Source organism: Styela clava, chromosome 3 (genome assembly GCF_964204865.1).
Source record: "Styela clava chromosome 3, kaStyClav1.hap1.2, whole genome shotgun sequence".
NCBI lineage: Eukaryota > Metazoa > Chordata > Ascidiacea > Stolidobranchia > Styelidae > Styela > Styela clava.
The window spans coordinates 20667954-20693348 of NC_135252.1; the positions used below are offsets into that span (position 1 = coordinate 20667954).

Sequence of the window (25395 nt, forward strand, 5' to 3'; positions counted from 1 at the left end):
AAAATTGAAGGCGTTACAAGGTAGTATCTTTATAGGCGTGAAGGTGAATCGCGTTATAAATTACTTTGAATTCAACTTCCGTTAGATCCTGAATTACTGTTAATAATGTCACTATAACTCTGAGCAATGACATTAAACAACATGATAGGCAACTCTGACGTCACTCCATAAGGCTACAGGCAAAAGATTGTATTTCATGATACGCACCAATGCACATATTTCTCGTCGCCTTTCGCGACTGTTTTCCGCTCGCTTTTGCTACTCGGCGTTTTCTTTACGTGTAGTACCTGCCTTTTTGCGCCTGTAACGAAAGAAAATAATCCTTATATCTAAGAAGTTTTGCTCACTTGGAAAGCTGGAATTGCAGACAAGCTGCGAAGAGTAATTCTGCACATCATAGACGTTTTTTTATCAGAGAAGATTACAAACGCGATAGCATAAAGATTTGTTTGGAACATTTTGCAGATAATGACAAAGTTCAAAGTTAATAATTTTAATGTTTGCGCTTAAACATTGAAATTTCATTTAAAGAGGGTGTCATACAAAACAGCAAAACTGTTTTTACTTCTTTTTACGGTGCTGTGGTACAATTCCATAACACAATGTTTGCACCTATCGAACTTGCTTTAGTAGGTGAATTTCTTAGACATATTACATATTCAGCTAATCGTAGGTAGCATTTCTGGTACATAATGCCCCGTAGATAGGTTTGTGTCTAAATTTAGCTCATAGCTCACTAATTAATATTATCTTCGATGCAGGAGGTTGCAGGGCTAAATTCAACTTTCAGCCTTACCGATCACCTGACGATGATCATTTAGTTTGGCTCGAGCAAGTCCTCTTGATAGACTTGTGTGAATGGGAACTACCTATATGTTTTGCCTTCCTCCGATTTTAGGAGAAAATTTATTCTGAGGGATTTCGCATATAATTCTCATTGATTGTTGGCTGTTTATAATTTCTATTAATTGTGAATTCTGTTATAACGGAGAGTTAAAAAAATTTTTACGTAATTTACTGGCACCTTTTTCTTGTCAATACTCGAAGCTGAGGTAATAAACAAGACAATACATTTATGTCATCTGGAAGCAAAATATGCACACTAATTAAAAGTTTGACACATTGAGATAATACACCATGACAGAAAATACAAGTTAAAGATGTATATGACCATTACATGGTAATTAAAATTAAAAAAATAGGGGCTGTGGAGTATAGAAAGTTCAAGACAAAGTAAAGAACAAAAGTTTATAGCTCATGAACTCCCAATTTTGCCCCCATTGCTTTGTGAGAGCCAATATATTCCGAGTGGGTGAATTGGTTTACCTTTATAATAGCAACGATTTTGTATTTAATATAGCGAGATTTTTTTCAATTTATTTAAAGTGATATTATTTCCCAAAGCAATGCTTGAATCGTGTAGAGTAGAGCAGTGGTGTCAAACACATGGGTTTTCGAGAGCCGCATTGCATTTTGAAAATTGTAAAAAGGGCCGCAAACAGTTTTTGATAATGTATACTTGAAAGATAGTTTCAGTTTGTGACATACATTGTGATGCAACTAAACAGTTGAATTAAGTTTTATCATTTTCTTCAATTTCAAATGCAATTACATATTAATATTTGCATTCCACTATTATTGCAAGTTACTGTATTTTTTACAAAAAATCATAAAATTCTATGTACAACCATCAAAATCATTTTTGAATAAGCTTTGGATAAGGAAAGAATAATACATACACTTAATCGAAATATATGGACCTAAAATTGACAAAAATACTGCAGTATAAACTCATTGTTTTTTTTAATTACATTTGTCCTGACGTTTGGCATCTTTTATGTGTCACCAGCATACTAAGGCCAGGCTGAAATGATTTTATAGTACCAACTCTAACTCACGAGGTCACATGATCATGGGTTAATCTGGATCTTTGCGAATGTTTAAATAATTCCAGTAATGCAAAAAAGTTACTTTTATCATTTCATGTATAGATCAGTAAAAAAACAAATGACAGATTTTTTCGACAAGACATTTCGCGCCACATTGCGTGGCATAGGATTGCTTGAATTATTATTGATTTTTAGTAACTAAGTCGTTGTATAATTATATTAATATACAAACACATGGAAATTTTCTGTTCGAAGTTGCTCTTCGAATTTGTCATATTGACTGCTGAGCTTATTGTGTTTTTTCATTGTACTGATGGAAATATGACAAATTAAACAGAATTCTTCTTTGCTTCAGAATTTTGTGAAATGCAGAAATATTGCAACTCCCATTTTCTTCGAAAATGCCACCTTCTTCATGTACTTGCGTTTAATTTATTCACTCAAGTGTTTTATTCAAGTATTCTTTTGCTAGCTTGATGTGTATTCTTAATTGGGTCAAAATGTGAACAAAAAAAATTAATTTTCCAAAACTACTTTCAGTAAATTGTTTCTTGCTCTTCGAATTTGTCATATTGACTGCTGAGCTTATTGTGTTTTTTCATTGTACTGATGGAAATATGACAAATTAAACAGAATTCTTCTTTGCTTCAGAATTTTGTGAAATGCAGAAATATTGCAACTCCCATTTTCTTCGAAAATGCCACCTTCTTCATGTACTTGCGTTTAATTTATTCACTCAAGTGTTTTATTCAAGTATTCTTTTGCTAGCTTGATGTGTATTCTTAATTGGGTCAAAATGTGAACAAAAAAAATTAATTTTCCAAAACTACTTTCAGTAAATTGTTTTCTGTGTGAATAATCAATTTCACTTTAAAAGGTTTGAAAAATCTATTACATTTAGATAAAAAAAACTTCCAAAATACTATTAGAATTATTGTTAGGCGTTCGAGGGCCGCACTGGAAGTTCTCTGGGGCCGCGAGTTTGACATCCCTGGTCTAGATTAAAGTTGGCTAAAATATATAACGGTATTTTATCGTGAATCATGATTATACCCTTTCCTGAATTTCTTCTATAGCACTACCAAAAGTTGATGAACCAAATATAACACAGGTGTAGTGAGTGACCCGTAATCCTCATTTTCCAAAGCTGTTTTAAGTATGTCTGACGTGTTTTGTGCCCTTTTACAAACAAAACCGCTTATGGAATCTTACGCTTTGGAATTTTCAGTTATTTTCCTCAAGCCCTGCAGGATATGGGGGCCATACACAACTCTACCGGAGGGTCAAATGTGTTTGCATGCCTCCATAGGTTGTTCTTCTATTACAAACATTTATGGAGTACTCTAATTATATTTCTTGGAATCACACTGTCACTGATATGTCGCCAGACTTCTGATATCTCCCCTCTGCTAGTTGTCCTGTGAATAAATAATATGAAATTGAGGTTAGACGAATAGTTGAAAGTTTTGCTTTATGTCGGCTTAATTTTTTGATTGAGATACTTACTATTTTTGCTGTTGCTTCTTGTGCTGCAGGAGTCTCACAATGCTTAGACAGGTTTGTCCACAACTAAAGAAAGAGAGGAGATTTATTAATTTTCGTTGAGAATAAATAAAGCAGTCTATATGATTTAGAATGAAAAAGATAATAAATCCAATATCTCATGTTTTATGTAAAAAATGTTTTACTGAATTTGGTATATAAACCAATTAATAAAAGGGTTTAGTCAGAAAATTACAAGCATTCGTGGCTCCAAATACTTGAGAGATCAGACTATACAATATAGTCCGGTATGAGTGAATGTTAGGTGAACTTGTTAACCCTTTGATTCAATACGCAAATAAAAGTGAATGAGCAATAGAAGGTTACAGCAATGAGTATATATATCCTCACTGATTAAAAAAAATCTAAATGAAGGTGCATGAACTATTTGAAACCATAAGGGGTAAGTAAATATGCAATTTCGGCAAATGGGCAACTCCGTACCGTACTGAATTAATAACTTCGTAGAATTTGACAAAAGCTGGCTTTCCCACATGTACTTAACAGTGCGATGCCCGGGTGTGATATACAACAATGGTATTTACCTTACCTTTTTCCAATTTCTTTTTACCTCAACCTTCCAAAATATCATTAAAATCGACAACAACTGTCAAAGCAGGCACGAACACCATTCGTGCTATGCCTTGAAAGCAGCACACATCCGCTCGCTTTCGTCTCGTCAAGTATGTGCATTGGAGCGTGCTATCAGATACGATCTTCGGCCAAAAATGCCGGAGTTGCGCATCATGTTGTTTAATGTCATTGCTCTGAGTAATAACTTTTGGGCAAATTTCATTAGCCTCTGTGAGGGTAGCAATAAAATGCATCGAACCTAAGTTATTGGACACGAAATTGACCTATGCATCTCTTATGTTCTGTTTACATATAGTATATTTTATTGGTGGCTAGTAATTCTAGTGAGCTTCATTTAAAAATGATTTTAATATAAGCCCTCCCCTTAAAATAAGACCTAGTCAATGGAGCAAACAAAAAATTTTGACCCAGTCGATAGCGAGAAATCACTACACGTTTTAAATGATTAATAAATAATCTATGTTTTGAAGTTATTTTGAATAAAAACGAGTTATTTATCGGTTTTCATATTTTGTATTTTTGAAAATCTCGTAAATATCTGCTTTGTAATTTTGTTTTTGATAAATTAAAATATAAGACCTTCCCCCAAAATAAGCCCTTGTGTTATTTTTCGGAAGAAAATTGAAATAAGTATTAGTTTCCAGTCTTATTTTCGGGAAAACACGGTATGTACATATACTCTTTTCTCTTTCCATATATCGAATGTTTGTACATATCATTGTCTACCATCATCTAAAGCCGATAGAATTTTATTGTGCAAATGAGTTCTCAACAAAACATGCCGTCCCCCAATGTCAAGTTTTCTGTGATTATATATATCGTAGCCTAATTGTTAAAGTAATATTTGACAGACCAACTTTTCTAATAGTAATTTTCAAAATCCCTCAAAACAGCGCTCTTACTCCATAGTGACACCTTGTGTCCCATCACTAATTAAGTGATAACTCGCTAATTATACGACATCATTTTTCCAAAATCAATAGGCTTCTGGTACGACATATGATGAATGCACATGCAAAATCTGGAGCAGATTCAATCTCGCTTTCGTGAGATATCGCGTGCATCTAACAGCCAGACAGACAAACAAACAGACAGAAAAATACCTATCAACATACTTACCGATTAAAATCGATAAGTAACAAGTCTAACAATATATATATTATAAGGAAGAAAAAGTCGAACTAAGTTTAAGTAAATTGAGAAAAAAAAATACATAAAATATCTCGAGGCGATCTGCTATATCCAGCAGTCGCTCGTTTTAACAAAATCCATCTCTCTCTCTTTTCTATACGGAACTAGGTTCTGTGAATGGGATCAGTATTGTACTTGATCAAAGTGTAGTATAATATATACACAATTTCACACATGCCCTCTGAACTATACAAAAAATCTGATGTAAAGTGTCGAATAATTAAATAAAATATTTTTTATAAGCCGACTCATTTTTCTGTCTTTATTTTTTAATTTTATATTGTAATAATCCATACTGACAGTTTGATCACAGCGTAAATTAAATGATCAGGAGCTTCGGTGACCTGTAAAGGTCTTGCATACTCACCAACTTGAATCAATGTTTAAATATACACTGCACTGTAGCCTATTTCTATAAAAATCTGTACTATTGCTCTTTTTTAACATTGTTTTGTGGAAATAAATCTCTCTCTTCCATCGTTTTGTAATTAGTAACTTATTTCTTCACCTTGCTCAAAGTACGAACTATACACACACAAATTAAAGAAAATACAAAACAAATCGCCCTCCAGGGTGAAAGGAGACGCCGAAAACCAAAACTGGTTATCAAGCGTCGGCACCCTTGGGGAAGTCTAATAGTAACGTGATAAATGTTGTTACTTATCGATCTGAAGATCGGTAAGCATGTTGATAGGTATTTGTCTGTATGTCTGTTAGATGAACGCGATATCTCAAGAAGGCAAGGTTGAATCTGCTCCAAATTTTGCATGTGCATTCATCATATCTCGGACCAGAAGCCTGTTATGCCGTATAATTAGCGAGTTATTAATTAATTAGTGATAGGACACGCGGTGTCACTATATAGAGTCATTAATCGAAACCGCAGTTTCGATCGATAAGTCTTCGGTCTCCGACCGATATTCTCGTTATTATATTGTTGTGGTTATTATTCTTGCTCTTGTTGTCAACAAAGTCGCTTTTCGTTTCAACTTCTGGACTAATTGCTTTGCCATTTTCTGTGGTTGAAAGTTGTTGTTGTCACCAGAAGTCTACGACTTTAATCAATTTCAAATATGTCTCTAGGGTCTAGGCTCTATGAGATTCGTGTTCACTTTAACATTTTGTTTGATAACGTTATCAAAATTAAAAATTGCGCAACTTGGGGGCCATTCCCACGAAGTAGGGATTTTTTAGATAATGCACGACAATGAGAATATATATTCCCATTTGGCAGGCAGACTACCGGTACTGTAAGAGATTTGATACTACTTTGTTGAAAAATGGGTACCACAAAAGTACTAAATTTCTAGTAAAATCGAAATAGATTCTGTATATCGGTGTTATTGCAGACAAAATTTGTTCTATACAAATTTGATGGAACAATCACTACTCACTGGTCGGCGATTGGATTTAAATATGATAATATACCAGGCCAATAGGGATCATCAGTGAAGGTGTACCAATTAAATGATGAAACCGAGAACAAAAAGTTGAAGAAGGGAAGTGGCGAGTCGCGCGCAATACTGAATGAAGAAATCCGGCCAATTCAATCGGGAAACCAATAAATCCGCAGTAAAAATAGGCGAAACAGATAAGAAAGAAGAGTTAGTCGTTCCCTCCCAAAGAGTCCCCCTCGTCCTCAAGTCGGAGTTGCGCAGCGGAACAAATCAAAGTGCGAAACATCACCAATTTAAAGAAAAACTGACGCTGACGCGAAAAAACACGTCCAGCTACTGGCTAATCGTGCGTACAAAAATATCACCAACGTGAAAGAAAATGAATGCGTATCAGCGATTCAGCGTCGAAACTCACAATCTTCGATCCGGGCGTGACGTTGAAACAAAACATTGGCAGTGGTCAGGTGTGGTCTCGTTTTCGGCGCCGGAACAGGACTAAAATGATACAATGAACCAGCACTGAAGAGATACCAACAAGGAGCCTGCAGACAATGAAAAGATAGGAAGAACAAGGCAACATAACAGAATCGAGAGATAATGAATCGAGAATATGAAGAAGAGTATGGATTTGAAATTTAATTGTCAGCAGATACTGCAAATGCTGTTACCGATTCTTCAACTTCTACCTGGGTAATAAGTATGAGAATTCAATCTCTTTGGTACTATATATGCATAAACAGTTGGTAATGTAACATGATATAACCTGTTATTTCGCAACGATTTTTGAACGTTCATTTAATGGCGTATTTTTGTTTTGGCCTGTGTGCAGACCATTTTAGCAATATTGGCCTCGTCAATTACAGAACTGTTTACGTGTGATTAAAGTTTTCCTGATAATTGTTTTTGCGAGTGTCCGTGCGCACAATTTACCAGTATAGTTGTGATTTAAGTTTGTATGTATCTCGAACCACTTTTTCACCAATGCCCAACCAGTGTAGTTTTTTTGGTGACCGTAAATTTGAACCCACGTACATTTGAACCCATGTGTATATCCGCGGTTCAATCTATATCCGGGTGCTAAAACCCATGGGTTAGGGTTAGTATGGGTTCAAATATCCGCAAAACCCAAAAAATTTCATAGGTGCAATAGTATGCAGGTGCAATTGTCGTGGGTTCAAATGTACGGGAACCAGTTTTTTTTTGAAGCTTTTTACTATCCACACGTTAACTTTGTATGAGATTGAATTGGTCCGTATTAGCTTGAGTATTTTAAAAGTAGCCTACAGCTAGGGATGGGCAATATAGAATAATTTACTATTATATAATAGTTAAATCGAATCCAGAATACCGAATTCTATTTTATTTTGTTTTCGTTGTTATATAAATATGGGAATTTTCTCAATATGTTCACCAATTACAAATTTAAACGACAAAATAGATTAGATTTTATTTGTTACCAAAGAGGACAATGGAATATAAAAGTTTTAACAAATTAATTTTTGCCTTGAATTGTTCAAAATTTATGTGATTCCTAAATACTTATATGTTAAAATAATTAGTGCATTAATACTGTATTGTGAAATACAATTGATATGTATAAAAAACATAAAATTATTATGACTAAGAGAGCGCGGAAAGCACACAAGCAAACCCGAGGCCACTGTAATTTATACAGCCGCGACGGGTGCGCACTCGGCAGGGCGCATTAATTAATGGTGTAAAATAAATTTAACGACTATCAATTATAATCGAGTATGTCAGCGTGTTTATTTTCTGCGAGCATAATAATATGCGAGTAAAATAATAAACCCAAGTGATTCAAGAGTCTTGCTTCACACTAACACAAATATATTTCTGTAACGTTTCGTCTGACCAAGGTCAGACTTCTTCAGACATACATAGTTCAACTATAACACGAAAAGCTGTTACATGCACATTTAAACAATCAGTGCAGAATTATAGGAGTCACGCATGTTAAATAATCAATAAAATCGGTGAATTTCTTGATTAAATAACAGCGGGTGGCCGAAATAAGTGTCAATGATGAGATCTCTCTCTTTGTTTTATATTTAGCAATTGAAGTCCAAATTAAACAATGGTGTTTTGTTTCTCAGTATTGTATAATGCAGACCAGAAAAGTTGTCTGTGTGACAAATGTAATATAGTAATATTTTGTTATTATCATATCTGGCCATGCATGATTCAATTCTAAGAAAAAAATATATTAGGTACAAGAATTGATTAAAACAACGAATGAAAGTTTTTTTTGTAATTGGTCTAAACTTCCTTAATATTCATCCCTTGTGGCTCGTGTGTCCCGAAACGATGAATGAAATGAGATTCCTTGCTCTTTCGATAAATGTGGTCATGAAATAGTTTTTCAATGCCAATGACACTAAAATCTTTAAGCGAATGCCCCGGCTGACTGAAATGGGCGCCAACAACCAGATCTTTGATTTTGGTTTTTATACTTCTAATATGTTCAGTTATTCGGTATTTTAAATGTCTTCTCGTTTCTCCTATGTATTGCATGCCACACTTTTTGCAGCTTATCAGGTATCACCGGCACAAAAGCATAGAAGAAGGATAAGTAGTTAGTATCGCAGAAACCAAATAATCAGCGTAAAATAATATATGTTGACAAATTCATTTCTAACAGTTGGGGTTACGTGAAACTAACTACCTTTCCTTGCTTCTATGTCTTTGCGCAGGCTGATCCGTATGCGTATAACTCAAGGATGCTATAGCAAAAATGAAAATGACTATTCCATTTAATCCAAGAGTGTCGCTACACACTAACACAAATGTATTTCTGTAACGTTTCGTCTGACAGTTGTAAAACGCTTGTCTGAAGAAGTTTGCCCTGGGTCAGACGAAACGCTACGTTACAGAAATACGACGATATGCTCTGCATAATGTCCGTCAATAGTCAATAGCCCGTCAAGGCCAGATAGGAGAACAGTCCGATAGGACTGAATTCATCGGCGACTTGAATTCCAAAAAACTCGTATTTCAATGAAAGTGCAAAATAAATGAAACAAAACGCTATGTTTTGCGTTATAAATTTGTATTTTCGGAAACGGGGTGTCGTAAAAACTAACGTCATTTCATAACGTACATATCATTTTCCGGTAGAACTCGAAGTCCGCGAAAAGTCATTTAATTTAAAATAAAGAATGTTTCACGTATTCCGAAAATTTAAGATTGTTGCAATCAGGTAATCGCCAGTAAGTCGACACCAATATTAATAATTATATATAAGCGAACTAGATAGTAAAATTTTGAAACGCAAAAATGGTGTGATAACACGTCTTCGCGTTCTGAATATGCAAGCTGGGATTACGGTGATTGATGTTTGCCGCTTTTGCGGGTTCTTTGCGAGAAAACACGAGTATATTCAAACAAGAGGGATTTCTTCGTGAGAGAAAACGCTCGTCACTGATTAATAAATTAGAAATCCGAGAGACAAGAATTGACACACTGCGCCGAAGAGGCGGAAACCGAATCCTACTATCGGACCCTGTTGGATTCGAATACTTTGGTATTCTATTTTGCCCACCCCTACCTACAACAGCCCGAACGTTCGATACTTAACGCGTATTTTTTGTGTGTTTACTCCTGGCCCAAGCCTTGTTCAACAAGATTTGGGTTCTTTGTGAGAGTGTGCTGGTGAGCGGGTACATGATATTTATCATGTTCTAAACTTTTTGCTCGATATCCACAATTTTCCATTTTAAATTTGGGTGGATTATGGAGTCCTGAAAATAAACTATCGATCTAAAAAGCTAAACGCTGGTACCAAGTACTGCCGACGATGCCATTGATTAAATGTATAATATTATATGTTTATCTTTGGTATCATGAAATATATCAATAAAAAACAAAGTGAGACGACAATTTGGCGCAGAACGCCAGGAAATCACTCTTATTATCATATAATTATAATAACAAAGTCGAAAAACCATTTTGGTTTGGCTCAATAAGTTTCGATGCGGGAGGAACAAAATCATTCTGTTTCACATATTCCTCTGCAGTGGTTGATACCCGAATGACTGGACCATTGTACTATAGTTGTCGCTGGGGCGACCAATATCATTTTACTCTATTCCTGAACGATTTACTGAAAACTGTCTTACTACCGATAATACTTTCACCAAATGAACCGATCGAGATCGATGAAAATGCGCGCTTGTATACCTTGGATAACTTCGAAGCGAAATGAGTCTGTAGAGAGATTTTTAAGGAAATGTTAGATGTCAGTAGCGGCTTTTATCCAGCCTTGTTCGGAGAAAACGACACGGTTAAGATATTTTGGTATCCGCACGTAGATTGCCCCAGAGGACATTTGCACCCAAGAATGTTTAACCGACGTACTTTTGCTCCATGTATTGTACATTTGCGCTTGTGAACATTGGTATTCTCATGTATATTTGCACCCCCAGTCATTTTATCGGTTGTAGAATACCCGACATAGACTGCATGGTAACCGGCCGAGATGCCGCGGCACGCCACATATCCATTTCTAGAAGGTTCCATTACATTTGAACCCACGGCAATTGCACCTGCATACGATTGCACCTAGGGAATTTTTCTTTGCTTCACGGATATTATAACCCTAACCCATGGGTTTTAGCCTCCGCATATAGATTGAACCCGCGGATATAGGCCAACCAATGAGCATATATTGGGCCAACACATGGGTTCAAAATCAAATATACGTGGGTTCAAATGTACGGTCACTTTTCTAGAAGCATTCCTGAAAAGTAAATTCAAGGAGATGGTGAAAACTCATCTTCCTCACTTTCGCTCTTTGATGAGATGAACCGAAAACAAAAAGTACCACAGCTGGACTACGAAGCTGCACTTCATTCTTCGCACCATGCTCAGACGCTAGAAAATCTGCTAAATTGCTCTTCGGGAATTTCCGTTCGGAATCGAAACCAGCAATGGGTGCAGGGCTTATTCAAGCGTGATTGCCGCAAATAAATTTCGTAAACAACCTTCGCTCGAGCCCTATTCGCGCAGACCTTTCCACTGAGACTCGTTTTGTGATTTTAAATGAGACGAGATAATCAGCAGTACAAGTATATAAGTCAGTAAGTAGTGAAACTCAACATCCAACATTATTAGGGTCCGAGATAATAAATAGGGCATATTAGACAAATAAAGATAACAACGCGCTTGTCGTTTCTGCGGTGCCTACCGCTGATTTGCGTTCGTAAGGTATTCGTTGTTTTAGCATTGCCAACTATGGAACACAGTACCGGTACCGGCGTCACTGCAGCACTGTCATACTTCTGGAGTGGAGTGTATACTCCTCAAAGAGCGCTAATTTAGGTCATATTGTTTTAGCCTGCACATGCTGTCACGTATTGCACTATCGTCTGTCTACGTGACATAACGCTGAAGTGCAATGATTTATTAGGTATGTTAGTCGTTGGCATTGATTAACCATACAGCCCATAGGTAACTAGAAGTTAACGAGAAACAATAAAGAAGTGTTTGCAAGTAGTAAACATAAAGTAACTCCGCATTTTTAAACGTCCCTGCTGTCTGATTATTGGGGAGTAAATGTCAAACGGAAATTTGAAAAATTTCGTCTGGACAGGCATGGTGCATGTGTAGTATAGCTGACAGCAGTAACTACATGGTTATATACTGAAGTGGCTATGCAGGTGAGTGGCTACTATAAAACTTATTTAGTTGACTTTATAACTCTTTTTGACAGGGAAAACTTGGGTCTGGTATAGTTTAGTACCACATGCACTTCTAGTTGGTCTGACTCGACAATTTTTGCATATGTCAATCCTAACCCCCACCTGACTACGTCACTGAAAAATTACGTCATTTCGACGTCACAGTGGCGTAATAAGGCCCACCAAAGTATGCGAGTGGTCGCTTAAAACGCGCAGACGATCACTTGAAATCAAGCAAGTTATTTCTCTCGTTTTCTTGTCACAACGATCACGATAGGAGAAAGATCGCCAGCTTTAGCGAGTTCGTTATCGGCGGCGCAGATGCCATTTCAGGCGATCGTAATTATTATTTGGTAAGCCCTATGGTGACGACGTAGTGACGTATTTTTGGATAACATATGCAAAATTCGTTATGCTACGCCTACTAGAAGTACCTGTGGTACTAAACTATACTAGACTCGAAAACTGGGCCTAAGTAAGACTGTAAGACATTCTCAATTTTTGTACACCTTTGTCATAAAACTTAAAAATGAAAACTTCAACTCTGTAACTGCTATTGTTGTTATTGTAGGTGATGAAAAAATATTAAAATAATTTTTTATGTGTGGCATGGGAAGAACTAAGCGCAAGAGGAAAAGGAAGAAGGTATCTCAAAACCTAAATGAACAAGTCTCTCATGAAAGTGTTTACACAGAATTACTCAAATTCATGAAAGAAAAGAATTTTAAATCAAATGGGCTTGTTCCTGCAAATTTTTCTGACACTGGCCGTGGAATGATGGCGAAAAAGACCTATCAAGAAGGAGACACGCTGATATCATTACCTTGTCAAATCCTCATTGGAACAAAAAAAGCTCTGCAAGCTTCGAAATGGGCTCAATTTATGTTGTCATCTTCAAAGATGCCAAGATTCACCTCCTTACAAATTCTCTGTGTGTTTTTAATGGAGGGAAAATATAAACTTGATAATGGATTCAAATTTGATTGGGATGTTTATATAAAGACCTTGCCAAAGACTTTTCACTTTCATCATGTATTCTGGGATGCAAAGGATATAAAATTATTACCGAAAACGATCCAGAAAAAAGTGAAACTGTTGCATGAAAAGATTCGAAGTGACTATATTGCAGTAAAAGATGTATTTGATTCATATTGTGGCCAGGAAAAATTTGCATTATTGTGGGATGCGTATCGTTGGGCATGGTGTTGTGTGAACACTCGTTGCATTTATTCAAACCATGAAGAATTGAGCATCAAAAATATTTTGAAATCGCCATCTGATTATTACTACCTTGCCCCCTATTTAGATCTTTTTAATCATAGTTTTTCAGCAAAAGTAAATGGTTTTTATAATCAAATTTCCAAAGCTTACGAGATCAATACTTTACAAAGATGGAATAAATTCGAACAAATATTCATTTCTTATGGACCGCATAGCACTGAAGATTTATTCCTTGAATATGGTTTTATAGTACCTGGACAGAATCCGAATGATACTTTCAATGTTTCTTTGGACAACATTTTATCTGTGACAATGAAATTAAAAACCTTATGTTCAAAATGCCGTAAAACATTAACTTTCATTTTAAATTCTCATTATATAAATAAGGATTGGTCACTAAGTTACTCTGGGTTATCATATAATCTCTCATGTACAATATTAATCATATCAAAGCTCTATTTTCTCATAGATAAATCAAATTTTTGTAAAAATCCTAAATCTTGTTTAATAATATTACAACAAGAAAAACAACTTTCAAGTTTTATTACTGAGATTCATGATGGAAAAATTCCTTTTATAATATTATCATATGCAAATGAGATAAAAACGAATTTAATTAAGAATATGAAGTCAGAGTTTCTCGATGAGTTTAAAGAGGTTTCTGATAAAATTATTGAAGACAAAAATAAGGAACGATACCAAACTATTTCTGATTTATACCAAGTTACTTTTAATATCTTTGAAGCTGCTATGTTACATAATATAGAAGAAGCATTTGGACATTAGACTTACTTACGTTAACATTACACATCTGTGGTACAAATCTCGTGCCCACCAATAAGGGTGTACACAGCAATTTTCAAGGAGGGGGGGTCTTGATTTGCCAAGTTGGACTGTAATGGCTAGCTGGTCCGGCCAGAAAATGTGGTTTTGCATGAGGCTTTACGGTTCAAAAAGCGTTTCAAGCTACGGAAAATAATTGTTATGTATGATACCTGCAACCCTGGTACCTATTACCTTACCCAGTGTGTAAAGCAGGGGTCGGCAACCTTTTGTCGCTCGTGGGCCAAAATAATGGTTGCAAGTCATTGGCGGGCCGCAGATATATTTCTAGGAAATTGAAAACCGAACGGATGATACTTTTTATAATAAAAATGAAGGGGTGATTTCTCGAATAGAATGTAGATTTATTTCCTCTTTACATTGCATTTTCGGCACCATTGAACCCTTTGCACTTAGCATCAACTTTTCTGCATTTTGTTGTCATTTGTCTAATTATAATTAAAGTATAGGCTGATTAAACGAGTAATTGTGAATTATACTTAATATACTTGTTAGAATATAATATTATTTAGTCTACACTCTTCTCACAATGGATTGTGTAACGTGAAAAATATAATCGTCAAAACAGCTGTTTTGTTACTATAATTCAGTGAAGCGTCGCGGGCCGGATTATGTTACCCGCGGGCCGTAGGTTGCCGACCCCTGGTGTAAAGGTTAGTTAGGCTGAAACAGAAAGATTTCAGTCTTAACTTTCAACATATTCTTTGATACCAATGGCTGCTTGTAGGCTGGTAGGGCCTTGTTCAGAGCAAAAATCCTGAATAAGCATCATAAAAACTAACACTGACTATTTCTATTTTTTAGATTCCTAATTTAAATTTCTTTTTAACACAAAAATTATGTCAACTCCTGGTATCATAAACGTAGGGCAATGGATCGAAGAAAACAAGAATTCTTTCGATCCTCCTGTTTGCAACAAAATGATGTAAGTTGCCTTTTATGTGTGTTAGAATGGGTTTTGTTTCAAGTATAGGAGTTATCAAATATGTGGTTAATTTTGTCGAAAAAAAAATTGCAGTAACTTTTATATGATGACGCGTAATTTTTTTTTAAATGATCATTTTTTATATTTGCTCCATAATTGTGGAGATAAGTAACAGAGTCTGAGTGTAAATCATACTTTAATATGAGACGAGTGTATTATAAGGATAGCATCCACACATTATTTCCGGGGAGAGGAAAGTCTATAAGATGGCTTAATCATATGGCAAATCAAGTCCCCTCGTCTGGTTACCAGTCCATGTGGGGTATGGCATTAGTTAGCCAGTTATTTTGTTTTCAGATGCATGGATTTGATGGTGGGGGAGGCCATAATCGACCAGCGGTTACGTAAACTACCTCAAAGTAGCGAGGAGTTCAGCAATCCTCTCGCACATAATTTGAACCTACGAACCCACGCAGGGTAATCAGAGGTGCGGTGGCAAGTGTATTCCCATCGCTTAGCGATGATGCGTCACGCCGCCCAGTCAATTACAGATCGTGTAAATAGTGTTTCTGAATTGCTACTCTCGAAAATTCAGGGTTTAAAATAACCTCTGTCACGCTAGCGAAATCTTGCTGCCCAAAAATATGATGTCATAAAAAGTGTTTCATTATAAAATTTATGAATAAAAAATAATTTAATGGCACTAAACAAATGAAGTCTAAAATTTCGTTAGGGTTTCCGTGGCTATTGATTAGAAATACTTCGCAAAGTGGGAACACACTTTTATACCATCGTATATTTTTATGTAGGATTTCGCTGACGTGACAGTGGCTTAAAATAACCACTTCAAATTTTTAGGCACAATGGACAATTGAAAGTGATGTTTGTTGGAGGACCAAACGAGAGGAAAGATTATCACCATGAAGAGGGAGAGGAGGTTTGTGAATCTTCAAATATTTTTACTACATGGCAGGAAAGGCTTTTCAATATAACTGAGAGGCAAGAAAAGTCAATGAAATTTCATGCCCCAAGTTTTTCCCATGAACTTCAGTTACGGTATATGGAATTCACGGCGTTCTAGAAGTGTGTGCACCAGGATGGTGCACAATCTGATAACCCCAACCTGGTACACATACTATATACTCAAGTTGTGCGCCATTTGGTGCACATACTTCGGGAGCTGTTTTTCTGATCATATTGACTTGTCAAATCGTGGATCGGTCAGTGTCATTGTCTCTATGAAACTTCATATTTGGATTGTACACAGGTTCCAATCCCATACGGGAATAGTTATGTGCGAGAGGATTGCTGGACCCCTCACCACTGTAAGGTTGGTTTATGTAACCGCTGCTAGGTTACGGCTTCCTCCACTATCAAGTAGACGCTTCAAAATACAAACGAGAATATCGGTCAGAGACCGATGACTTAACATAGAAAGTTAGGGTATCCCCCAAAACAGCGCTCTTACTCTATAGTGACACCTTGTGTCCCATCACTAATTAATTAATAACTCGCTGATTATATGACATAATTCGCCCAGAATCAATGGGCTTCTGGTCCGAGATAAGATGAATGCACATGCAAAATCTGGAGCAGATTCAATTTCGCTTTCGTGAGATATCGCGTGCATCTAACAGACAAACAGACAGACATACAGACAGACGAATACCTATCAACATACTTAACAACATACTTAACAACAAGTAATAACTTTCTGACTAATCCCATACCCGACATGGACCTGTAACCGGACAAGAGGCCGTGGTTCGCCATATGGTTAAGCCGTCTTATCGACTTTCCTCTCCCCGGGATAAATATGTAAATTCTATGTAGAATTTACTACTCGACAGCTGTTTTCCTAATTAAATTGACCTAAACTTCAAATTTTGGATCAGTCAGTGTATTTGTACACTCTAACACCTTATATTCTCAGTAACTTTTGGATCTTCAGTTGTTGACTGTAACATGCTCAGAGATTAGTCTTTTCGCAGTTGCAAACCCATGCAGGGTGTCAATGCTAGCTAGCCTAGTTGAGCCTTTATTTATAATGTGCTGCTTGTAGGATGTTCATTTGTTATATTTTCAGCTTTTCTACATGGTAAAAGGTGATATGTGTCTGAAGATACTTGAGAAAGGAAAACATAAAGATGTTGTAATAAAAGAGGGAGAGGTAACCAACAACATCTGTATTTGATTACATGAATGTGTATACATTTTGTGGATTGATACGAGATTTGTAGTTCAGAGATTTTGGCCCCCGATTCAAAAAAAAAAAAAAACTACTATTATTGTTAATGAACACACTCGTATGAGCCCTCATTCTCGATCTGAGTGATTTAAAACTTTTCATAGAAAATTACTGCATATGACGATATATGCTCGTAGAACGCTGTTTAAGAATCAAATTGGGATTGAGTTTACATGATGTCGCTTTGAGCGAATCCTCATAAACACAATACTATTGTTCGTAGTAAGCATTTTATATTTATCATCTCGTTTTAGGTATTTCTCCTACCAGCCCGTATTCCGCACTCACCACAAAGAAAAGAGAACACAGTTGGTTTAGTTATTGAGAGAGACAGACTAGATAATGAGACTGACGGCCTTCGATATTACACTGGCGATACAACGCAGGTTTTATTCGAAAGATGGTTTCATTGTTATGACTTAGGATCGGAACTTGTGCCTATAATAAAAGAGTAAGTTTATTTTTATATGAATAACTTGTGTTATTCTTTCTCATGCGATGTATGCAGTGGTGGGATTCAAAAATTTTGTCAGCCGGTTCCATCACACAAAAGTCATATTTTTCAGCCGGTTCTGTTACAAAAAGTCATGTAATGCTAACCGGTTCGCTAATCTCATAAATTCTGTGAGATGGTTCTATAGAACCGGTGTGCGAACCGGCTGAATCCCACTACTGGATATATGGTATTTATATTCTCGTTGCTTCGAACAAGGCTCTGCACAGACAGATATTGATATGCTACCTTTTTTGTAAGGGCCGGATTTTTTTCAGTTCTGCATTGCCTACCCCAGAGTTTCCAAAACTTTTTGGACTTTTGGACCCCTATTTGAGAATCTTAGTTCTGACGGACCCCCATCCATGGTCATATCAATTTCTGTGCCTAACTAACAAGTGAGGATAATGTTTCATTTACAACACGACAAGACAAGCGACAATAACGTAATGGATGAGATTGCTTTTCACTGCACAATTTATCGATTCTCGGAACAATTTGTGACAAGCAAACTCGTAGAATCGAGTCTGCGACAAGTCTCGATCTGTCATATTTTGTCATCATATTGATAAGAGGTGAAAATGCTGCCTCACGCATGTAGGTCGTTTCAAGGGCTATTAAATTTTATTAGCCTGTTCTGACAGCAATGGATATTCGTCCGCAACACTCAATCGAAAATATGCAATTGCTCTTTGATTAAAATCAATCATTATCGTTGCGGACCCCCTGAGCAGTTGTCACGGACGCGAACCCCAGTTTGGGAAACCCTGGCCTACCCCAAACGTTTCCATTTGGAGGCCATACAGCAGTGAGAGGGGGGGCCACAATGCCAAGTGCAAAACTGACTTTACTTTTCCTTTTACAAAAAACTCCCCGTTCTGCCCAGTTTCGTTGCTTAACAAGTTTTTTTCACGGTAGTTTCACCTTGTTTAGAGCCATGAATTGTTCTTAGTCGAGCTTCTACATATATTGTCTTTATTATTCATGTTCGAATATTGTTTTTATTAAGATATTTTGCATCTGAAGAACATAAAACTGGAAAACCTAATCCAGGTACTTTTCCTGCTTATCTACTACCTATTAGAATAACCAATGTGTGAAATAATTATAATTAATTAATAATTAGGAGCTTAGTTTGTAATTAGAAAGTTTCGTCACTATGTCTTTATCGGTATATGGGACCTGGTAAAGATAATTTTTGTGCGTCGTTTCCAAGTACACTTAAACCTGGAAAAGTAGGCATGTGCCACGTAGTCAGTCGAACCAAATGCAAAATATAGATCTCATATGAATTTGTGGCCTCTCTAGAGTTCAATCTTCATGATCATCAAGGTGTAATGACAATGTTGATTTGGGAAAATTTTGAATTTTTTTCCTCCTTTTTGTATGTGACTTGTTTATAACAGGGCTTCCCGAACTGGGAGACAAATTTTAGTGGTCGCAAAAAGTACATCAATTTCACAAAAAGTACTATGTCTTTTTTAGACTTCTGATTCGAAACACAATTATTAAAACTAGTGCAAAACATAGATCAAGATTTTAAGTGAATACATATGATCAGAAAAGCATCGATCATGCATAACGATGCCGACAAAAATTTAGAACCTTTAAGTGAGAACGTACAGGACACCATTAAAAATGAGCACACTTTTGTTGTCCCGACCATTGATAGATTTCACATAATTTTCAGACAAATTAATGAAAGAATTGCCGTTTGAAATCGATGAAAAGACGGAAGTTATGAAGCCAATGTCCTTTGATGATTGGATAAAACAAAATAACAAAAATGGAGATTCTGTTCCTTTGTTCGGTGGAAAATATCAATTTGATATCAAGGTAGAATCTCTATATTTATCCGTGGCGGAGAGAAGTGGATAAGACGACTAAATCATGGCTAATGATGGTGTAACACAGCCTTTTTGTCTGCTCAAATATGAGAATAGTAAGACAGTTATCTGTTTTAGATGTATGTACCTGATGGTGGATAAATTCATAACCAATTAGAGGTTACGTGCTCCACCCTACGACGCCCACCCTGATTTTTCATATCATTCTATCCAAATAAATAAATAGAAACTTTGGTCATCTGATATGGGTATTGTGTTTGATAGGATAGTCATTCATAAATTCACCCTAGGAGAGAAAAAGCCGATAATATGGCTTAACCATATGGCAAACCATGGCCTCTCGTCTGGTTTCCAGTCCATGTCGGGCATGGGATTTGTTAGCCAGTTAGCTGTTTCAGATGCATGGACTTGATGGTGGTGGGAGCCGCAACCAACCAGTGGTTATATGAACCTCTCTAACGCAGCCACCCTTAATTTTCATAACATTCTATCAAAATAAATGAATAAACCTCAGTCATCTGATATGGGTTTAGTACTGTATATTCTCATATATAAGCCAACCCCCTAAAAACAGTCCTGAAACTGTGAATTTATTGAAAATTCGCATATAAGCCGACGCTACTATCATCTTGTGGGAACTTGGTTTGAGTTCTAGCATTTGGAATTAAGTTAGCATATAGTCATCTTATAGTTATGCGTGTATAAGCCGGATTTTTAGTGTGATTAGAGGTATGCGCAAATATGCTGAACCCTTAGTTTGGTAACATTTTTTGAAACAAGTTTTAAACTCGACTTCTATATGTAGATTTGCACTGTAAATTTCTTCTAAATTACAAATGAAGAGTTTGGCGCTTTCGAGTCAATTCTAACTAACCAACTAATTGACACCTGAACCATCAATACTGAATTACACAGATTTACTTCGAAGGAGAAACAAAGATGTGTGAGATCAACACGGAATATTGGATTTGGCAGATTGTAAGTACCAGACAAACAAAATTTCCTCTTGAGTATTTTTTTTTTCAAATTTAAACAGCAACTTGAAATTTGAATGCTTTGGGTATTTATCCTGTGTGAATAATACATTTCTATGTGATCTGAGAGTATTGCTAGACACTAACGCAATTGGTATGAGAAACAGATAGTTAATGATCATAAGTTTCAATTATTGGTTGGTTCTCTTAGGGACTGGTTTCAATTTTTTTTTTGAAGGTACATGAAGTGTGCCAAGGAATTAGCATAGATAGTGTATGAAGTCCTAACCGACTAGGGGTTATATAGCGAATGATTGCCACCAGGTATATTCATGTCGAGGATAAATAAAGCACAACAGATGTTAGCAAAAAGGTGTAACGTCTGCAAATTTTATCGTTTTGCTAACAAGGGTTGTGCTTTATTTGCCCTCGGCGATTAGGGGTTATGTTTATCGTTCTGTATTTTCAAATCTTTTTTTTTTTCAAGTATATTTACTCATTGGGGTTGGACATACAATCTTCTTTCACACTTGCTATCAGCTCTTTTTATCTTATTTTCAATCTTTAATTCAGGAAGGTGAATCTGCAATCACTGGTGAAAATCAATCTTACAACTTGAAGAAAGGAGATTCTGTTCTGTTGGAGTCGAGGACCGGGTAAGATTTAATTATTGAAATGTTTGTCACATTAAGGTGACCCCAAATGCATTTATTTATCAACTGATGTATATCCGTTCTACAACATTCCCGTAATTTGTGTACCAGGTTAGGGTTAGGCTAAAATTTTATTCCGATTTTTCTTATTTTAGTTCTATTACGAGTTTGGGGACTGTCTGTGTTAGCCAAGTGAATATACTCCATGCCCATATGTTTCAGTCCCTTATCACAACTTGATGTAAAGTAGACAAAATTAGTTACCTTCATATTGGTACATACACTTCTGAAGCGCCCAATTTCAGCAGTTGCACCAAGCATTGGCATTACTGACTTCTTTGGTTTAAACTTTAAACCGTTTAAGTAAGAGAATCTTCCCTCAATCGACATGCATGATTCATTTGATTAGATAATAGATCTTTGGGTATCGCTGCTCGATAACTAGCTTTGGTTCCTCGCGGCTCTCCTTTGTGATTATCTTTTTTCTTCGTATTTGGTGTAGAACTGACTTTTTGGTTGTTTTTGGTCCATCGTGATACTTTATCTAATTCAGTTCAGCTTGTACTTCTCCCCCCAATTAGCAGGATGACTCAGACTTGTCATCAACCGACCGCTGTTGATTCTTAACTCAGTGATTGACTTGAGACTCTGATAACCCGTGACTCTACTTGACTTAAGATAGGATTCACATATTTATCTTGGGGGAGAGAAAGCAGGATAAGATGCAAATGCAATTCATTGTACTTTTTTTTTCTCGCGGATGATGTTCCGGGTATATCTGCCCCCTCAGTTAAATATTGGGGCGCAGTTGTTCAAGAATTGCATTACTGATGTTCAGCCATAAATAATTTTATTAGATTATTAGCTTTATGATTATCATAAAGTGTTGGTTTAGCATAGTCTAAATAGCTGACTAGGTATGACCGGTTAGCTGTGAGCCAGCAGCCACGTTGTTAGTGAGAATCAATTTGGTAAAAAGATCTTATTTGGATGTGAAAATTTTATGACTAACCACAACAAACACATGACAAACCATACTTTTATATGATTAACCACGGCCTCTCGTTCGGTTACCAGTCCATGGCGGGTATGGGATTAGTTAGCAGTTCTTGTGCATAGTAAGGGGATGTTTCAATATGGGCAAAGGGAGGTATTTTTAGAGAATGATGGGAACCACTGGTTTAATTGAGCTTATTTTTCAGGTTTATTTGGAAACGAGAAGCCAACAGTTCCGCAATGTGTGTGATCCAAGATGGAAGTAAGAAGTGAACAAATTTACGTTACCATTCCATTGAGGATTCAAAAATAAAGATAGCTGCTGCAATTGCAATTTATTTCTTTTGATTTTCAAGAAAATTTTCTTCAAGTTTCTTCCGCGCATATCTTCAATCATTCTTCTGTAATGTGACTGTGTGATTCCAGATTAAATTGGACAATATATATTTCGCCATCGTCACTAATGAATTCGGACCCAAAAGTATCTGATAACAGTATGCAGTACCCATCTCTTCAGCGTTAAGCTTCATCAAATTTTGTATTCCTGGTTTTTAAGACGAACGCTTTCTCTCTTGTTTGATTATACAGTATTTGCTCCCATTACAGACTAATTAATTAGGTTTATAGAAGAATAGTGATAGCTGCTAGCCTGCTACACAATTTCTATGAAACATTTAATTCTTCTGCCTTCTGTCTTAAACCACTCGTGCTTAGTCTTGATTCAGAATGAAAGTAAACGACTCGTATTAATTAAACAAGGTTTATACAAAAAATGGTGATTGATTTCTGTAAAACAACTTCTAATTTTCTTCTTCTAGCATTTATAATCATTCTTTTTTAATGTGACTGCATAAGTAAACAAGAGAGCTATGCTCAAATATATGGACACGTAGCGCCACCCAGTGGGAATAATTTTGATGACGTCATAGCGAAAATTTTTTTATCTTCAACCACTGAAAATTTCAAAGCAATTGGTCCAGCATTCGAAGAGAAAAGCGATTTCTTCAAAACGTGTCAAAGAACAAGGACACTAAGAACAACAACAACATAATATTGAAACGGTCGCTATGTCCACTACGTGTCCAACAACGTGTTTTTGTATCTTAAGATACTCGATATCATTTGATTTAATTAAGGTTTACCCTTGGAACTTGACTCTTAACTAAGGCCGCTCTTGTGAAACAGCATTTCGAGACTTTAAGACAAAAGGGCGAATGTTGAAATCATGAAAAAATTTACACATAAAAAACTTATTTTCTGATCAAAGTTTTGTCTTTTCGGGTTAAAGCCCTCATATTCCAGTCATTCTACAACAGCATTCAATTATTTTCTGTTTATATCTTCAGCCATTCTTGCCCAGCTATTCTTCTGTATTTCTTTGTTTAATTATGTTTGGTGTCTATCAGAAAAAATTTAGTATGGACTATTTTCTTTTAATTTTTTTCGCATTGTGTAGGTGTTTCATTATTTTCTGTTTGTGTGATAATGGTGTGCAATTTCAGGGTAGATCTAAGCAAATAAATGTGTTCTTAATTTTGTATATACCAATTTTAAAAATATGCATTCATTCTCTTTCCATCATGAATGACATCTGTCCTGGCTTAACTCTGTAATAATATTTTTTTAAAGTATAGAAAAACCGGGGCTCCCGAAGTATGCGAACCAAGATGGCGGACATCGGAACGTAACCGGTTAGGGTTAGGCGATAATTTTTTTCCAATTTTAGTCCTATTATCAGTTCAAAGACTAGCCAAGAGCCTCCCGTAGTATTTGTACTTAAAATTATGGCCTAACCCTAACCTAGTACAGATATTACATTCCGATGTCCGCCATCTTGGTTCGCCCCGAAAAACCTATGTACCATGCAGTGTTCCCTCTAAGGTGTGCGCGCGCACACAGATTTCAGAGGCCGCGCACACGCATAGATTTACTGCGCACAGACGTATTTCGATGTAATGTAACAATGCGCTCGGTTGGCAGGTTGAGAAAGTTTGTTGTTGGCCCACTTATTACCCGGTTAGAACATCAAAATTTCTTCATTGGTTTTGCACAAATATTAGTCATTCCCAAAAAAGTGCGCACACACCAAAATTTCTGCGCACACATACTACAAAAAATTAGAGGGAACATTGGTACCATGTATTTGCTACATGAGGTATTTAAAATATGCGGAAGACAATGCAATACATACAAATAATACAGCAATTTAGATTTTAAGTCTTCCCGAAATGTAATTTCAGCTGCGTGGACAATCTATTTTAATGAGCACTGAATGCCTCAGACTTTTGCAATTCTCGTTGTACATATATCAATTTCATAAAATAAATATAGCTCACTTATTAATAATGTGTCTGGTATTTGCTAGCTCCCAGTTCATTGGATCGGTAGTGAAACAGAATTGTAGCAACCGAAAACATGTTGAAAAAAAATCATTGGCGTTTTTCTTTCACAGAATATTTCAAATCAAGCTTCCGCAAGTCGAGGAAAATAAACTCTACCCATCACAAACCACCATATTTTACGAACCATTGAATCCCAAATTTTTATCAAGAATCTATAGTCGGCGGTTAGTGCTTACACTCAAAACTGGTCGATTGGGCACTATTTGTGAATAAAAACCAAGTCTAGCAATTTATTGACAGTACGCTGTAAAATAGAGTACTCTGAAATTTGTTGTCGCCGACGCCAAACCTAAGTCATCTTTGTGGATCAAACCTTAAATCCAGTAAAGACGACCGAGACGACCTTTTTCACCCTCTACTCTACTGAACAACAACAAAACGAGAATATCGGTCGGAGACAGAAGACTTATCGATCGACCGCAAAAAAAAATTAATTCATTAATAACTCGTTTATTATACGACATAATTCATCCAAAATCAATGA

At 36.2% G+C, this 25395-nt stretch overlaps 3 protein-coding genes across 4 annotated transcripts in view; all 3 read left to right on the top strand.

The window, feature by feature from the left end:
- The window catches only part of LOC120343165 (uncharacterized), a 176039-nt gene that overhangs the window by 15239 nt on the left and 135405 nt on the right, over window positions 1-25395 (top strand). The gene's annotated exons all lie outside the window — the stretch shown is intronic.
- On the top strand, window positions 11828-15178 carry LOC120343022 (SET domain-containing protein 4-like). 2 transcript variants are annotated; one of them, XM_039412089.2, is made up of 2 exons: window positions 11828-12288; window positions 12881-15178. In XM_039412089.2, the coding sequence occupies exon 2, from the start codon at window positions 12910-12912 to the stop codon at window positions 14314-14316; it is 1407 nt and encodes a 468-aa protein (XP_039268023.1). In that variant the 5' UTR covers window positions 11828-12288; window positions 12881-12909; the 3' UTR covers window positions 14317-15178. The 2 variants fall into 2 exon arrangements, with proteins under 2 accessions (XP_039268023.1, XP_039268024.1); XM_039412090.2 differs by having other exon boundaries at window positions 12927-15178.
- LOC120343023 (3-hydroxyanthranilate 3,4-dioxygenase-like) lies at window positions 15091-24333 on the top strand. The gene is made up of 9 exons (XM_039412091.2): window positions 15091-15298; window positions 16157-16235; window positions 17385-17468; window positions 17801-17997; window positions 19049-19092; window positions 19730-19875; window positions 20802-20864; window positions 21434-21516; window positions 22716-24333. The coding sequence occupies exons 1-9, from the start codon at window positions 15213-15215 to the stop codon at window positions 22780-22782; spliced, it is 849 nt and encodes a 282-aa protein (XP_039268025.2). The 5' UTR covers window positions 15091-15212; the 3' UTR covers window positions 22783-24333.

Excerpts from the sequence above, each read along its gene's own strand:
- LOC120343022 (XM_039412089.2), top strand. The coding sequence starts at position 12,910 with ATGTGTGGCATGGGAAGAACTAAGCGCAAGAGGAAAAGGAAGAAGGTA.
- LOC120343023 (XM_039412091.2), top strand. The coding sequence starts at position 15,213 with ATGTCAACTCCTGGTATCATAAACGTAGGGCAATGGATCGAAGAAAAC. Across the intron at positions 17,469-17,800 it reads TTGTAATAAAAGAGGGAGAG|GTATTTCTCCTACCAGCCCG; the intron begins GTAACCAACAAC and ends ATCTCGTTTTAG. Across the intron at positions 20,865-21,433 it reads AATATTGGATTTGGCAGATT|GAAGGTGAATCTGCAATCAC; the intron begins GTAAGTACCAGA and ends TCTTTAATTCAG.